The sequence below is a fragment of the Zalophus californianus genome, chromosome 2, assembly GCF_009762305.2.
Source record: "Zalophus californianus isolate mZalCal1 chromosome 2, mZalCal1.pri.v2, whole genome shotgun sequence".
In the NCBI taxonomy this organism is placed as follows: domain Eukaryota; kingdom Metazoa; phylum Chordata; class Mammalia; order Carnivora; family Otariidae; genus Zalophus; species Zalophus californianus.
Window position 1 is genome coordinate 193,426,958 of NC_045596.1, and position 18,862 is coordinate 193,445,819.

The 18,862-nt window shown below is 35.6% G+C and overlaps 1 protein-coding gene across 1 annotated transcript; it reads right to left on the reverse strand.

The window, feature by feature from the left end:
* Positions 1-17,423: 17,423 nt before the first annotated feature.
* LOC113925781 (prefoldin subunit 4-like) lies at positions 17,424-17,828 on the reverse strand. Its single transcript, XM_035726400.1, has one exon. It carries the CDS (start codon positions 17,826-17,828, stop codon positions 17,424-17,426), a length of 405 nt encoding a protein of 134 aa, XP_035582293.1.
* Between the last annotated feature and the right edge of the window lie 1,034 nt (positions 17,829-18,862).

Below are 18,862 nucleotides of genomic sequence, written 5' to 3' on the forward strand. Positions count from 1 at the left end.
GATGATCTATGAGAGTGTTTTGTTTAACATTTACTCAAATTGTTTCATTTAAATGGGTTTTTCTCACTAAATTCCAATTTTACTGTATTGAGAGAATTTATATATAGTCAATTCATCTTTGCTTTTCTTAGTTTCTCATAGCCAGAGAATAAGAGATGTATCAACATGATGTATGTTGTATTAAAGCTTTGTGGAGGGCGGTGTGTGTGAGAGAGAGGGAATACACATATAGGCATATATACACTTTATATTAACTTAATGAAATACATTATTTACATGTTCTATACCCTTTTTTTATTTGCATCCTTTCTCAAATGAGTGAGACTGTGGTCCTAAAGTCTCCCAATATTAATACATTTTATTTTTAATAAATGATAGAGTTCATACATTTCATATAGTATTAGCTATCAAAACAGTTATAACATTTTTCATCTCTCTTTCTCTCTATATATATCAAAATCTCCATTTTTTCCCCCAGCTCTCCATTTTTATTAATAGAAACGTTTTGTTTTGTTTTTTCTACTTACATGTGCTAATAATTTGTTCTTTCTTCCTTGATGGGAGAGACAGCGATCTACCATCAGAGATTTAGAAACAATTTCCCGCTGTCCCTTGCTGGAGTGAGGAGATAGGGATAAAATGTAAAGTAAAACATTAATTTACGGCTATAGTATCTTTCTCGAAATGTCAACTTCATATATTTTCATTTCCCACAGAGAAGCAAATTCTGATATCACAATTATGCAAAATGGGAGAAATCAAGAGGGTTCAGACCCTTTTAATGGACTTCTCCAATCTGAGGGTCTTTTAGATAAAGCAGTGATATACAGGGTTTGCACAAAATATTTCTAGTTTTATAGTAATATCCATATGATATACCTTCAAAAATCCTGTAAGTGTAGATCAAAGAGAATAACTATCCCTACTACTTTGAGGGACATTGAAATACTGAGCTTCCAAAGAAACTATGAAAATTTACATTTCAAATAGCATTATATAGTAGCCAATTGATTTTGATACTTGAAACAATATCAAGACGGGATTAAAGCAAGAGTATGTCCAAAACACTTCAAACATATTTTTCATCTTAAACTCATTGCATTAAATGGAATAACCTAGTTTGCACTTGCTTCACAGATACAGAAGTAATTTCTGAATACTGCTGGTTCCATAACAGGATATGTCTAAGAGTCCCATTGCATTTTAAGTTCAATAATTTATTTTTTGACAGAAAATGAAATTTACAGTATTTTTTTGACTTTTGACTTTCATTATCAGTCATTGGGATTTATTAAAAATTCCAAACCTGTAAATTGTGCTTGTGGAGAAAATGTGTAAGTTACACACTTTTCATTCCAAGCTTAATTAAAATCATGTTTTCTAGTAGACTGATCATTAGAGATGTATTTATCATACAAAATACCATAACATGATAAAATAAAATTAAAAAAAAGAAACCTTAGGTAATTTTGGTTCCTGAATCAGCCCTTCTCCTATAGATTTTACTGTTGGGAAGTCATTTTCTCATTGAAATAATTATTTTTCTATATTCTTACCACATTTATTGGGAAAAATTAAGTCCGTTTTACAATATTTCAAAATTCCTTAGATTAATGTTTAAATATTAAAAAAAATAAAGCATATTTGGTTAGTAAAACCAACTAAATTTTACATTTGCATGATAATTCTTCATATGTTCTCTTTTCAAACCTAGTATTAATCAATCTTTTGCAGTAACACAGCTAGGAGTTTTAAGTATAAAGAACAAATTTATGACTTAAATGATCACTCCAGCTACAGTATAGAAAGAAAATGGATTTTAAATCCATTTTTCCTGAACAAAGAACTCAGCTACACATAGCAAGATAAAATGCCTTTTATTATAAAATATCTCTTCCAAATTGAGCATAGACTGTTTCTATATTCCATTTATTATATATGTCTTGTATATTTTACATAGACAATTTTACAGGATAGAGAATATATGCTCTATTATCCTCTCTGTACTATTTTCAATACGTTTTCAATAAGTCCTCCTATAGCCTTCTAATTTTCCAAATGAACAATTTCATTAAAGAGTGAACTCAGGACAATTTTTTTTATGTATAATCTCATTTGCTTGCCTCTGGCAGGCCTCAATCCAATATTACTGAAGCTAGTCCATCAGAAGTACACATTTAAACACTGGGAAACAGCGAAGGAAGTCACTGTCAACATTTATAATTCTCAAAATGCATGCAAAATAATCTAATATATCTTTACACATACTATTATTTTTGTGCTTACTTTATACCACGTTCTAAACCAAACACTTAATTTATATGCATTCATTTTAGCAATTCTCAAGCTTTTTAATCTGAGAACCTCTTTATCTTCTTTTAAAGAGTTCTTTTATGGAACACCCCCAAAATTTTATATTTCATATAGACTATATTTATCAATATTTCCCATATCAGATATTCAAAGTGAGAAATACTTAAAATATTTATTTGTTCATTAATTTAAAGGCAAACACATTAGATGTTAACATCAATAACACTTTTATGAAAAGAATACTTGTCAAAACTAAAAATAATACTTTATAAAATGCATTTATTTGTATTAAAATTTTTTATATGTAAATTCATTTATTGTAAGTTTAGTTAATGTGCAATATTACATTAGATTCAGGTGTACATGATTCAAACTTTATATACATTATGCAGTGCTCATCATAATAAGTGTAGCTACTTTCTCTCACACAGATATTACAGATTATTGACTATTATCCATGCCGTAGTTTTTATTCCCGTGACTTATTTTAAAACTGGAAAATGTACCTCTTAATCCTCTTCAGCTATTTCATCCATCCCACCACTCTGGCAACCACCAGTTTTCTGTATTTGAATCTATTTTGGTTTTGTTTTGTTTATTTGTTTTTTAAATTCCACATAAAACTGAAATACAGTATTTGTCTTTCTCTCTCTCTGACTTGTTTCACCTAGCTTAATGCCCTCTGAGTCCATCCATGTTGTCACATATGGAAGATTTCATTGTTTTTTTTATAGCTGAGTAATATTCATTTATATATTCCATTATATATCTCACGTGTATCATACATATGATATACACAATATATCACCTCTTCTTTATTCACCATCTATTGACAGATGCTTTGATTCCTTCCATATTTTGGCTATTGTAAATAATGCTGTAATCAACATAGAGGTACATATATCTTTTTAAAGTAATGTTTTTGTTTCCTCGGGTTAATTCCCAGAAGTAGAATTGCTGAATCATATGGTATTTATCTTATTTCTACTGTAATCTTTATTATGGCCTTCCTTTTAACTTTGGACTTTGTTCTTCTTTTTCTGGTTCTTTAAGTGTAAGGTTAGATAGTTTATTTCAGATTTCTCATTTCTTGAGGTAGGCCTGTATCATTACAAACGTCCTTCTTAGAATTGCTTTTGCTATTTTATTGTAATTCTTTTCTGTTCCTTTCTTCTGTTGCTTTCTTCCCTTGTGGTTTGATTTTCATTAGGGTTATGTTTAGAATTCATTTCATATATATATATATATATATATATATATATATATATATATATATATATAGTGTGTGTGTGTGTGTTTACCATAGTTTATACTTTTGGGATACCGTGAACTTCACACATAGCATTTTATATGTATAACAGTTTAAATTGATAGTAACTTAATTTTGAACACATTCCAAAGCTTTGTAATTTTACCCCCCTAACCATATTTTATATTTTGATGAAGCATTTTACATCTTCTTATTTTCCATGTCTCTTAACTAATTATTGATTTTTAAAATATTCAATTGTTTTTATTTGACTATAGTTGACACACAATATTACATTAGCAATTATTATGTTTTTAAATAATTTTACTACTCCTGTCTTTTCATACTTTATAAGTGGTTGGTCTACTGCCTTTATTATTTACTTTTCCAGTGATATTTTTATTTTCGTATGATTTCTTATTTATAAGTTCTTGTCATTTTTAGCTTAGAGAAATCTGTGTAACATTTCTCGTTAAGGCTGGTTTAGTGGTGATGAACTCCTTTAGCTTTTGCTTATCTGCAAAAGTCTTTATCTTCTTCAGTTGTGAATGATAATCTTGCCAGATAGAGAATTCTTGGTTAGTGGGGTGTTTTGTTTTGTTTTTGGGGTATTTTTTTTCCTCTCAGCATTTAGTATGTCATGCTACTCCCTTCTGCCCTGTAAAGTTCCTGCAGAAAAATATCCCGTTAGCCTTATGGGGTTTCCCTTTTATGTAATACGTGGCTTTTTTCTTGCTCTTTTAAAATTCTCTCTTTATCCTTTTACCCTTTTAACCATAATGTGTCTTGGCATTTTTCTCTGGGCTCATTTTGTTTGTTAACTCTCGGGGATTCCTGGAACTGGATTTCTGTTTCCTTCCCCAGATTGGGGAAGTTTCTAGCCATAATTTCTTCAAATAATTCTCTGCCCCTTTCTCTTCTCCTTCAGGGACTCATATATTGTGAATGTTACTCTGATTGATGTCCCTGAGGTCCCCTTAAGGGATCTGTACTTCTTTCAATTCCTGTTTTACTGCTTTTTCTGGATGTGCCCCATTGCTTTGTCTTCTAGCTCACGGATTGATGCTGCGATTCCATTCACTCTGCTGTTGAATCTCTCTAGGATGTTTTTTAATTCAGTTATAACTCCTATTTGGTACTTCGTATATTTTCTATCTCTTTGTTAAAATTTTCACTGTGTTCATCCATTCTTCTCCCAAGATTGGTGAGCACTTTTTTTTTCTTTACCATTATTTTGAACTCTGTCAGGTAGGTTGCTCGTCTCCTTTCCATGAGGATGGTTTTCTTGGGATATGCCTTGTTCTTTCTGTTTGGAACGTATTCCTCTATCTTCCCTTCTTGTCTGTCTCTTTGTGTTTGCTTATACGTATTTGGCAAAGTGGCTACCTCACTCAGTCTCAAAGGAGTGGTCTTGTTTAGGATCTGTCCCATGTGGCCCAGAAGCGCATTATGCCTTGGCCACTAGCCGGGAACTCTGTTTGTCCCTCATGGGGGCCATGTGTGCACCTGGCTGAGATAGGGGCCTGACAGCGGCACAGGGAGGTCAGGGCTTGGGGCATTCACCCAGCCTGGTTGTGGCTCAGCTATTCCGGGAGTGTGGGGTTGGAGATGCTTGCCCATCCCAGTGTGGCTGTCTCTGTGTGGATTGGGTGAGGGTCAGTATGCTTGCCTGCCCTGGTTATAGAGCAGCTGCTACTTGGGGATGGTGCAGTTCAGGGTGTTTCCTGAGCTGGTTGCTGCTTCCCTGTTGTGCAAGGAGGACAGGGCTCAAGATACTTGTCCCTCCTTATTGCAACCCATCCTTGTGCCCCCCCCCCAAGGCCCGTTACAGCTCAGCTGCAACAAGGGATTGGCAGGGCTCTGGGCACTCACCAGCCATAGTTCTCCTGTGTTCAGGGTGCTTGCCTGACCCAGTTATGGCTTGGCCGCGGCATAGTGATAGTGGGGGTTTGAGGCACTCCCCCAGGCCTATGGTGGCCAGACCACTGTGTGGGCTGTGCCAGGCTCAGGACACCCACTCAGGCTAATTATACCTCAGCTGCTGAACAAAGATGACCAGGCTCAGGACGCTTGATTGTCCTCATTGCAGCTGGGTCTCTGCTCAGGTTGCCAGCATGTGAGGTGCTCATCCAGGCCGATTACAGGACAGCGTAGGCAGGACCTGTCCTAGGGTACTAGCAGGCTAAAGGCCAGGCACCAAAAATGCCCCATGTTGTTTCTGTCACCAGCAAGTTGGGATGAGCTGGCAGAGATGGCATCATATCCGTGCATAAAACCCCTGCAGGCTCCTGCCTCTGTCAGTCAAATTAGTCAGTGGGTCTCTCTGCTTCATGCTCTAGGCACTTTTCAATCTGTTGTTTTTATGCCGGATCTTCAGACAAGTGCTTTGGTGCTCAAAGCCCTTTGATAAAGTGAGATCTCTAGTCGCTATAGTTCTATGGTGTTCCTAGTGTTAATTTTCAAAATCAGGCATTTTGGGAGCTTGCCTTTCTGATGCCAGCCCCCAGGGTCAGGGTGCCTGGTGTGGGGCAAAATCCCGTCACTCCTCGAGGGAGTGTTCTGTGTCTTGGGGATTCCTCCCACCGGTGGGGTCACCCTGTCTGCTATGAGTTCCAGGTGGAACCAGGTATCTGCCTCTCCTACCCTTAGTGATGCCTCTTGTGTTATGGAGGCACCGTTGATGCAGTTCTCAGGTCCTTTTCAGAGGCAAATTATTCCATATGTAGCTGTAAGTGTGCTGTGTCTGTGAGAGGAGATGAGTTCGGGGTCCTCCACCCTGTCATCCTAAATCCTTGCTCCTAGATAAAATGTTAGATACTAAAACACTGTCAAGCTCACAGCAATGGCTACAAGCTTTCCAAGTTGAACTTTCTCTGGAAGCTCACATTTTATATGCAGTAACAAATGTTACCAATTGTTTGTTGTGAAATAAAGTGTTTATTTTTGAGAAACTATCAAGCAATATCCAAACCTGATTAACCAGTTTTTTTCTGCCAGTTTTTCCTTCCACCAAAAAAAAAAAACAACATAGTTTAGCTTGCAACTCAAACAACCATGTAAAAGTTTCTCCTGGATGAGTAGTTGGTAAACTACAGCCCCAGCAAACCTAATCTGGCCTGCCACGTGCCTTTGTAAACATAGTTTCATTGGTTTCATGCTCACTTATTAATTTACTACCTAATTTCCTGCCTTCATGCTCTAGTGGCAAACAAAGGTAACTAGCTGTCACAGAGACTACATTTCCTACAAAGGCTAAAACACTTAGTATCTGTCCCCTTAAGGAAACAAAAGTTTGGGGCACCTACTAGCTCAGTCCTTAAGCGTCTGCCTTTGGCTCAGGTCATGATCCCAGGGTCCTGGGATCGAGCCCCACATCGGGCTCCCTGCTCAGCGGGAAGCCTGCTTCTCCCTCTCCCACTCCCCCTGCTTGTGTTCCCTCTCTCGCTGTGTCTCTGTCAAATAAATAAAAAAACTTAAAAAAAAAAGAAGAAAAGAAACAAAAGTTTATCAATCTCTGTTCCAGGCAACCGTGACTTTGCTTTGCTGCAGAAATATATACATGTCTCCCAGTTGTCACACAGAATATTAAAAATAAATGTACTCAGGAGTCAAAATTTAATAAAATCCTCAGTTTTTACTGCTTTATTATAAACATTAAGCAAAATTGGCATAGATTATCATGATTTTTAGGGTTTTTTTTAATTTTACTGTATTTATGGGTCTATGTGATGACCAGCGGAGGATAAGATGACTTCAAGTACAGGTTGTGTACAAAAAGTGGCCGTTTATGTGGTATGGTGCAAGCCACAAATGTCAACATAGAAGAAAGGGCAAATGTAGTAATATTATTTCCCTATTTCATAGATATGGATGCTGAGCTACAGAAACTTAAAATAAATGTTCTAAGGACAAAAATCTAGAAAGTGATAGAGTTGGGATTTGAAATCAATGCATTTAAATTGAGAGCAAGTTTCCTTAAAACGCAGGTTTCCAGGGAAAGGGCTTTTGTGACCTTGATTAAAAAATAGTTCTGTGACCCTGTCTCAGCATTTTTTCCCGAAGTACACATTTTCATCTCCAACCAGGTTTTTCTATTTATTTTTTTCTTCGGTAAATTATTTCCCTAAAATTATTCACAAACAAGCATTAAAATGGAACCCATACATGGAATTGTCATCTTTGCAAGTTTTTACTAATGTAAACACAAACCCTAACAATCACAGCTTTAAAACGAATCTATCCTTCTTCATTTGTGCAAATTTGAGCAAATTATTTTACTTGTATGAATCTGTTTACTTATATTAAGCAGTGATATTAAAGAGGTGGAAAGATTAGCTGAGACATTATATATAATTTATCATGGTGGTAAGCAGAGTGATAGTAAATATTCTTTGGGTATTCTAAAGATATCATTAATCCTTTCGTTTCCATGATTTTTTTTTTTTACCTTCTCCTGCAAAGAATCTCAATAGATGTCATATTATATTTTTTAAATTAATATTTAAAAGTTCATTGTTAATCTGTGGTATTTTGGAATAAATTTAATTGACTCACTAATCTTTACTCCCTAGAATCCTTTAATTTTATAGACTGGCCAAAACTTCTAAAACTTCCTTTATGACTATTCCATTGTGACATTTAAGCATATTAATCAGTTAAATATATGACACTAGGCTTAGTTGTAATCATTATAAAGATGCCTATGGACTTTATGATTGAGCAAAATTTAAAAGGAATCTCAGATAAAGCAAGACTTGTAGAAATATAATAATTTCATGAAATCCCTCTATGCACATGTATATATTTTGGGTATAGATATTTATAAAGCATTAAGATTAGGATGATGCTAAAGTAACTCCTTTGTACATTACAATGGTGAAAGGAAAAAATCAGCATGCAATCACTGATAGTGACATCTGTGTGTATGTGGAGAAAGAGATTCTTTTTTTTGGAGAGATTCTTATGTGCAAAATACTCAGAATAAAATAATTTCATAGTCTAAGCAAGAATTTTAATCATAACTTTATATTCCAATGAAGTAAAAATTATAAATTGACTTCAAATCTTGTATCCTTTTTTTCTAATTTTTTTAAATTAATAATCCCACTGTAGCTCATTAAGTTTAGGAAAAAAAATGTGCGTTTTTGTGTAACTGTCTCTGTGTCCATGTGTGTGTTTAATACTATCACCAATATTATCATATCGGTGTTGAAATGAATATTTCCTTAGTGGTGATTGTCAGAATAAAGGACTTCTTAAAAGAAGGGCTTCTCTTTCCCAAGTTGTTTTCTCAATCAACTGAGTTGCAATTAACACAGCAGCAGGACAGAGTAGCTGAAGGCTCTTTTTAACCAGATACTTATACCTCTAAATTCAGCTGTAGCTCTAGACTTCATTTTGTAGGTGGAGGCTGGGTTAATTGCTTTTAATTAGTTGCCTAATTATCCTAACTAGGACCATATTTGTCTATGTCTTACTTGTACCAGGGACATAAAAACCTCAAGGCAAAATTTCTTTGACCATGTTATTTCTCTCTGCAATCTTTTACCTTTTCATATACTAACTGGTTGCTGCACACTGCCCTCATGACCCTCTTTGGGACGAAAGAATACGGAGACCCCTCACCAGTGTGATGTCCACTGCCTTTTCCCTTTACATTAGAAGGATATCTTTGTTTTTCAAGTACATGGCCCCTGCCAGGAAAGTTATTTCTTGTGAAAGTGTCTGCTCCTTACCTCTTCTCAGTGAGGTTCCTTTTGATCACTCTATTTAATGTTGATACCACCCACCAACCTGCTTCCTCTTTACTTTTTCACCCAAAGTTTACAAAGCAGTGAGCCTCCTCTATTAAGCTTTAATTTTATTTATTAAGTATTGTAGTTTTATTATCTATCTCATTTGAAGTCAAGGATTTTCTTCTTGTATTATTCATGGCTGTATGATAAGATCATTGAAAATTCCATGGCATATATAGGATTCTATAAAATGTAAGTGGATTTTTGAATAAGTCATCCCATATAGATTATTTAGATCACAATGCTGTTATTTTACATGATCAATTTGTGGGTATAATAAAAGACCTCTGACTACAGGAGAGCCAAGTGACCAGACTAGAAATTATACTTGCAATTTACACCTTATCAGTTGTTCCCATAGAGCTTACACCAACTGTCAAAAGTTAGAGAAAACAAAACAAAACAAAAAAACGTGTGGAGCTTTATATCACTAGTCTCACTACTACACATTTAAAATTACAGAAGTTGCTTATTTTCTACTGTGTTATATATTTTTTGATAACTCCAAAGGCAGCAACTAACAGGACTTTATTTTTTTTAATAAATAAAGCAATAAAATGGAATATGAAGTAAGACATGTCCATTTTTTAAGAGGTCACTGATCCTTGTTATCTTTTGACAGGCATTTAAATATAGAAGGCAAAAGAGTTTCCATTGAAAGGAGAGTTTTAGAAGCACTTTCTTATGTACATTTAAAGAAGATGGTCAGGATAAGCTTTTGTTGCCCTTTCCTGAGGAGACAGGTCCAAAAAAGTATTACTAAGACCTATATATAAGAGTTCACTGCCTATTTTTAAGGTGTTCTGTGGTTTCAGATCTTACACTTAAATTTTTAAGGCTTTTTGAGTTTATTTTTGTGTATGGTGCAAGAATGTGGTGCAGTTGCATTCTTTTGCATGTTAGCTGTCCAGTTTTTCCATACCATTACTGAAGAGATTCTCTTTTCCAACACATATTCTTTCCTATGTTGGTGTAGATTAATTGACCATATAAGCAGGACTTTGTTTCTGTACTCTATCACATCGATGTTTGTGGTTTTTTTGTGCCAGTACCATACTGTTTTGATTACTACATCTCTGTAGTATAGTTTGAGATCTGGATGTGTGATACCTTTAGCTTTGTTTTTCATCCAGATTGGTTTCTCTACTTGGGGTCTGTGATTCCACACAAATTCTAGAATTATTTATTCTAGCTCTGTAAAAAATACTATTGGTATTTTGATATGGATTATGTTGAATGTGTAGATTGCTTCAAGGAGTATGGACATATTAATAACATTAATTCTCCCAATCTGTGCATGGAATATTTTTCCATTTGTTTGTGTTGTGTTTAGTTTCTTTCATCAGTGCCTTAAAATTTTTAGAGTATAGGTTTTGCATCTCTTTGGTTAAATGTATTCCTAGGTATTTTACTCTTATTGATGTAATTATAAATGGGATTATTTTCTTAATCTCTGTCTCTGCTGGCTCATTATTAGTATATCGAAGTACCGCAGATTTTTATATATAAATTTTGTATTCTGCACCCTTAATTCATTTATCAGTTTTAATTGTTTTTATTTTTTGGTAGAGTCTTTATAGTTCTTTGTATATAATGTCATGTTGTCTGCAAATAAGGATAGTTTTATTTCTTCCTTACCAATTTAAATGCCTTTTATCTCTGTTTCTTGTCTAATTACTGTGGCTAGATCTTCCAATACCATGTTGAATAACGGTGTTTAGACTGGCATTCTGGGCTGCCTGGGTGGCACAGTTGATTAAACTTCCAACTCTTGGCTTCAGCTAAGGTCGTGAGATGGAGCCCACATTGGGCTCCATGCTCAGTGTGGAGTCTGCATGAGAAATTCTCCCTCTCCCTGTGCCCTCCTCCCCACATGCTTGCTTGCTCTCTCTCTCAAATAAATAAATAAATCATACAGAAAAGAAATGATATTCTTCTCTTGTTCCCAATCTTACAGGAGAGAAGTTTTCAGGTTTACATCATTCACTATCATGTTACCTGTGTGTCTATCGCATATGGCCTTTATTATGCTGAGCTATATTTTGTCTGTACCTACTTACTTGAGGATTTGTATCATGAATGGATATTGAATTTGGTCAAATGCCTTCCATGCACCTATTGAGAAATATCATATGATTTTTAACCTTTGTGTTGTTAATGTGGTTTATCACATTGGTGATTTGCAGATATTGAATCATATTCACATCCCTGGAAGAAATTGCACTTGGTTGTGGGGAATAAGCCATTAAATATATTATTGGATTCAGTTTTCTAATACGTTGTGAATTTTTGCTTTATGTTCATCAGGGATATAGGCCTATAATACTTTTTTTTTTTTTTTTTTTTTTTTTTTGGAGTGTGTTCATCTGGTTTTGGCATTAGGGTAATGCTGGCTTCATAGAATTAATTGGAGATGTTCCTGACTTTTGTGTCTGGTTTTTGCGTCTCTTTGGGTTTATCTTGTTTGGAACTCTGTGCTTCCTCCACCTGAATGTCTGTTTTCTTTCTCAGGCTAGGAGAGTTTCCAGGTATTAATTCTTCCAATATATTTTCTGTTCTCTTCTCCTTCTTGGACCCCTATTATATGAATAGTTGCGTGCGTCATGTTGTCCCAGGTGTCCCTTATCCTAGTCTCATTTTTAAAATTCTTTTCTCTTTCTTGTTCAGTATGGATGATTTCTGTCTTCCAGATCACTGACCTATTATTCTACCTCCTGTTTCTACCTGTTGATTTCCTCTAGTGTATTTTTCTCTTTTTTTTTTTTTTTTGGTCTGATTCTTTTTATTTTCTATCTCTTTGTTGAAGTTCTCACTGAATTCATCCACACTCTTCCCCAGCATTGGTGAGGATATTTATGATATTAATTTAAACTCTTTTTCAGGTAGATTGCTTATCTTTCACTTGGTTCTTTTTCTGAAGTTTTGTCTTTACCTTTTGGTCAGAACATAATCCTTTGGTCATTTTGTCCGATTGCTTTTTCTCAATATATTAGGTAAGTCATCTACTTTTCCTAGTCTTGAAGGTAGCGGTCCTATGTTAAGGGCACCCTGTGGGGCGCAGTATTACAATCACTCATTTTCATCAGAACCAGGTACTCCAGAGGTGTCCCATATGTGGGCTGCATGTTCCCTCCTGTTTTTCTGGGCCATGACTGCCTCAGGCACACTGTGGATTGGGCTTTCTCCAGGTCAGCTGGTTGAGGGGCTCAGGTTTAACTGCTGTGGGTATACTGATAGGTGGAGTTAGCCCCTGGTGTGACTGGTGGCAATGTCTAGTCATGACTGTTGCTGTCTTGCTGATTGGAAGAGCTGGTCTTTCCATCTTCCTGGACAAGTAGTTGCTTTGCCAAGGTGCTGCTCCTAATCAAGGCTGCCCACTGAGTGTCACAGGGTGGGAGTCACTTTGGAGGGGTGCCAGGTGTGCAGCTTTGGTGGGCAGGTCTGTATGAAAATACTGGGGAGCCGTGAGGGGTGCTACCAAGGTAGACGGAGAGTTTCAGAAATAGACCACCAGTGTTAGGCCAGGTAGACTGAACGAAGGCAAGAGAAATGGCTCTCATCAAATTTTTTGTTACTGGAAAAGTACCTACAGATCCTGTTTTTGCACCATATGCCCTAAAATTAATCAAAAGGCTTCATATATGATCCAGTGCTTTTCAAACTGCTGTCTCTGTGCTGGGTTTAAGAGCAAGTTAGATTGTGTGCAGGTCCTTGGAGAGTGGAGTCTCAGTTTCTTATAGTCCTCTGGGTATCTTATAGATATGTTCCACTGATTTTCAAAGACAGATGTTATGAGGGCTCATTTTCCCATGCATGACCCCAGGGTGGGGCTCTCTGATGTGGGGCTGGAGCCCCTCACTCCTCAGGGGTGTTTTCTGTGCCTTCGATATCTCTCCCACTTGTGTGTTGCAGCACCGATGTCTCCGCCCCTTTCCCTCCTCAGTGTAGCTTTAAAAAGAATATCCTGAGGTTCTAGAGGGAGGGGGTGGGGGGATGGGGTAGCCTGGTGATGGGTATTAAAGAGGGCACGTTCTGCAGGGAGCACTCGGTGTTATGTAGTTGTAGATCTGGTGTGTACATGGGATGAGGTGAGCTCAGGATCTTTCTACTCCACCATCTTCCCCTCCTCCAGCCCTAATACATGTCTCACTTCATTTCTTACCATTGTACCCCTTCCTTTACTCTTCCTCAGCCACATCAGTCTTTGTTTGGAAGCTCTGCTAAATACACTCTGATGTGAGAGCCTTTTTACTGGCTGTTTGCACAATGACATTCTCTTGCTTCCAGATATGCACAGAGATCTCTTTTCTACTCCTTCACATCACTGCTCAATACCACTTTATCAGTGAAGGTTTTCAAAGCCATCACACATAAAACTGTAAACCCTCAGTGCCTGCCCTTCAAAACTATCTTTTCATTTTCTTCCCCCATAGCATTAAAAGAGATGGTAAAATGTATTCAATTGAGATGTGCAGGGTTTTTTATTTCTTCACCAGCTAGAATGTAAACTATAAGAGGGCAGGTATGTTTGTCTGCTTTTTTTTTTTTCCCATCATTTCCTGGTGCTAAAGATATAGTGAGCACTCAAAATTTGTTGAATTAACCAATATCTAGTCATTTATATTTATATTGTTATACAAAACTTATGGAACATTTATAAAAAGTCAGCATATATTAAGACCATAGAGAAAATTTATTGTCAAAAATAGGAATAATAAGTACCATATTCTCTGATTATGATGTAAACAATTTTTTAAGTAAGAAAACAAATGAAATTCCACACTGCAGGGAATTTAAGAGTATCCTTTCTTTTTTTGTTTTTTTTTTATTAATTTTAATTTATTATGTTAGTCACCATACATTACATACAGTTTTTGATGTAGTGTTCCACGATTCATTGTTTGTGCATAACACCCAGTGCTCCACGCAGAACGTGCCCTCCTTAATACCCATCACCAGGCTAACCCATCCCCCCACCCCCTCCCCTCTAGAACCCTCAGTTTGTTTCTCAGAGTCCATCATCTCTCATGGTTCATCTCCCCCTCCGATTCCCCCCCTTCATTCTTCCCTTCCTACTATCTTCTTTTCCCACCCCCCACTACTCCAGCAACCCTCAGTTTGTTTCCTGAGATTAAGTGTCTTGGTAGCTCGCCGTGATCCTATAGTGGTTAGTAGTCTGCATTGTGAATGTAAGAGTATCCTAAGTAACTGTTCACAAGGACACAATTAAAAGTGAAATAATGACAATAAAAAAATCACTTCAGGATGTAAATATTGTTAAGCATTAAAGTCTATATGTTTGAAGAATGAACAGTCTAATAAATATAAAAATAGAAATGAATCATTTTATTAAGAAATAACAAATAAATAAAAGAATGCCTTTTTGAAAAATATAATTAAAGATAAGTAATGAGCTTCCCAAAGCAAGAAAAACAGAGAGGAAAATATACAAAATTTAGAAATTGTATATGGAATAAAACAAATAGAAAATTGTAAATGGCTAAAAAATATTTTAATCAGATTTTGAAACTTCTATACAATTGATGAATTTTAGAAACATTAAATGGCTGTCATTCTCAAACACGAACTCTCAATAGGCCAATAATTATAAAATAATTGTAAAAGTTATCAAAATCTAAGTACCTGATAAAGATAATGCCCAGAAAATTTTATAGTTTAATTACCTAATCTAAAAAGAACAAATTGGTCTAATACTATTTAAACTTTTCCAGAGAAAAGATAAAGTTTCTAAAACAGTTTTACAAAACCAGTGTTAGACTAATTTATAATTGGAGTTAGAGGGGAATTAAAAAAATATTGGATAAGTTTTCTATAAGGTATGGTCTTGTTGAACAAGAATAAATGTGATTAGAAATTCCTGTATTCAACATGCATAAAATATTTTTCAAGGCCAAAATACTACCAACTATATCAAAATAAAAATGACTAAAGAAAAAAATGTAACATATGCAATAGAACATTAATATAACAAGAACATTCAAAGAGAAGATATCTAATAGAATCCCATTTACTGGTAAAATCAGGTAAATATATTGAAACTATATAGGTAAATGTGTAGCCAAAGATGTCTACAAGAATATTCACAGCAGTGATTTATAAGAACTAATAACTATAAATAGACCAAATGTCCATCAATAATTGAATAAATACTAGTGGTATGCTTTTACAATATAATCTACAAGAAATAAAAATTATAGCCAGTTCTAATAGCATGAATAAATTTCTCAAATATAAGAAAATATGATTCCATCTGTATAAAGTTAAAATTTGGCAATAAAAATTTATTGTGTTAGAAGTCAGGATGGGGTTAACCAGGTGATGGAGTGTTTGGGTTAGTAGCTAAGGTCGTTCTGGATTGCTGGCTATTTTTTATTTATTTATTTATTTTTAATTTCTTTGGTTGCACAAATATATCCACTTCTAAATTTATATCAAGCTGAGGTTCACTTTTTTAAACATGTGCGTTATAGCAATAAAACATTCTAAACATATTCACAGGGTAAATAAATATCTCCAAGGATATATAAGAAACTGATCAAAGGGAGTTTGCTAAGTAATTTAAGTGGAAGAAGAAATGCAGGGATATTTTGATTGCATAAATTTCTTTTTAAAATTATAAGCCTGCAACCTTTAATCAGTTTCCTTGCACAGATAATCACATTGTTGTTTAAAAGTTTGAAACAGGGGTGCCTGGGGGGCTCAGTTGGTTAAGTGTCTACCTTCCCCTCTGGTCATGATCCCAGGGTCCTGCTCAGCGAGGAGCCTGCTTCTCCCTCTGCCTCTCCCCCGGGCTTGTGCTCTCTCTCGCGCTCATTCTCTCTCTCTCTCAAATAATAAATAAAATCTTTAAAAAATAATAAAAAATAGAAGTTTGAAACAATATATTTTTTTAAATCCCCTATTTGACTTCTTTCCCCAGTAACTATTATGATTGGAAAGTTTTTCCAGACTTTTTTCTTTCAGCTTAATTGTCCTGGGGTGCCTGGGTGGCTCAATTGATTACAGGTCAGACTCTTGATCTCAGCTCAGGTGTTGCTCTCAGGGTTGTGAGTTCAAGCCCTGTGTTAGGCTCCATGCCGGGTATGGAGCATACTTACAAATAAATCGATGAAAATAAAGTAATAATAAAAATAAACTTAATGTGTCCTTGTATTCAAGAGAAATATATCATTTTTGTATATTTGGTGGTATTCATACTGTATTTACACTCTACAGTTTGGTTGAACAATATATGTATATAATATATTATGGAGATCTTCCTATAAAAGAACCGAATTCTACCTCATTTTTTCTAAGTGTTGTGAGAAATGTCATATCCTGGATGTTCCTTTTGCTGACCTCTTAAATTGTTGCTATTACTAACAATTGCTTGTTATTTCAGATAATCCTCCTTGTTTGCCATCTTTTCCTATAATACTCTACCATTGCTTAAGAACTTTAGATTTCTGTCTACACTCAATCCCTGCAACTCCTGTCATAATTCCCAGACATTTCAATGTTCCTAGAGTCTACTTCATATCTTGGCTTTAGGGATTCTCAAACGACCCTTCCCTCTTCTGTATCCTAGCCAGTCCTATGGTCATACCTATGACTGGGTCATTATTACCATTGCTACCCCTCCATAATCCCAAATTTAAACATTAAACAATAATCTACCAACCTTTTTCTTTTCCACCTTCTCTAGTATTACCCACTCTGGTATTTCATTTCCAACGAAGTCTAGATCATACCTGAGTCTTTAATCCATGAAAGATTTGTGTTTTTTGTTTTGTTTCCTTTTGTTTTTGTTGTTGCTTAACCGATTTTAATAACATGACATAAAGCCCCTACACTTGATAGAATCGTTATGCAAAATACATAGATGAATACTGTCTTCTTTTAAAAATATAAAATGAATAAGCAAGACATGTGAAAATAGGCAAGTTTCATTAAATGAAAATTTAAAAAAAAGAAACTTTTGCTTTCCATATCATTTGAAGAAGGGAAATTATCATTTTAAACAATATTCATTTATTAAACAAATTTAAAAAAGTATTATAAAATGTTTAACTCTCATCAGCTTCGAGGTTTGTGTTGCTCCCGAATTTTGCATATAACTGAACTTTCAGATCCGCTAACACTCGCTGAATTGATTCCACTCTGGCTTCTAAAGCATCGATTTCTTCTTGCAAATTTTTCTTTACTTCTTCTAACATTTCCTGTGTTTCTTCTTGAGAATGGCTAATGAAAACATCACCGATTTGATAAGGTATCATTAAGCAATCATCATCTGCAAGCATGATGTCCTCACAAGCATCTTCTAAATTCTGGAGTTGTTTCTTTTTTACTTCTATTTCCTCCTTCAGCTCTGTGATTCTACTTGTATTCCGTGCAAATTTGTTTATCTTTTGTTGATCTTCAAAAGTAGCGTTGACATCTTCTGCAGCCACCTTCCTCATGGTGGCCACCATCTTGGGGAAAGGTTTGTTTTTGACCTCTCATCTCATGCCCTTTACTCCTTCCTTACCTGCTTAAATTCCTAAAGGGTATGAGCTGTCCAGAAAGACCACCATGGGTTGAGACTTAATGCTATCACTTACACCCTCCAACACGTGAGCCAAATAGCCTAACCTGTCTGTATTGCAATTTCCTCATCTGTACATATGGGCAAAGTATAACATCTACCTCCTAGGGCTATTAAGACATTTAAATGAGTGAATAATCATAAAGAGCTTAGAATGGTACCTGGCATATTATAAAGATATGTTAGTAATACATAAATATCTATTATAATAATTACCAAATTTGACTTCTTTCATCATCAGCATTTTGCAAAATACTAACTCTGGGTAAATCTAACTCTTCACCTTCTCAGTGACCACACCAGTGCAGCTGAAGGTGGCTAAGGTAGAAGAAGAAAAAAATTTGCTGATTAATCTCACTTTTGATTACTGAACTGACTGGCCTTTTAGCTTTATAAACAATCATACATTTCTTTTCCATCCACTCTGCCAATCTATTTGACTTCAGTTTTATCCTCTTTCTTCAAAACTCCTAATATTTTATTTCCTTTTCTAACACTCAGTTGCTGACTTTTTTTAAATTCCTTTTCTCTGAGAAAACAGAAGTCACTGTATGAGAAATTCTGCAAGCTCTCAATCTGCTGAACCTGGATTCGTGCCCATATAATATTCTCTCCTCTTACAGAGGTTAAACTATCCTTATACCTAGCTAAGGCCAGTACTTTTTTATGCATTTAGTCCTACCTTTTTTTTTTTAAGATTTTATTTTTTTATTTGACAGAGAGAGAGACAGCGAGAGAGGGAACACAAGCAGGGGCAGTGGGAGAGGGAGAAGCAGGCTTCCCGCCGAGCAGGGAGCCCGATGCGGGGCTTGACCCCGGGACCCTGGGATCATGACCTGAGCCGAAGGCAGACGCTTAACGACTGAGCCACCCAGGTGCCCCAGTCCTACTTTCTTATATTACTAATTTACCCTCTATCCT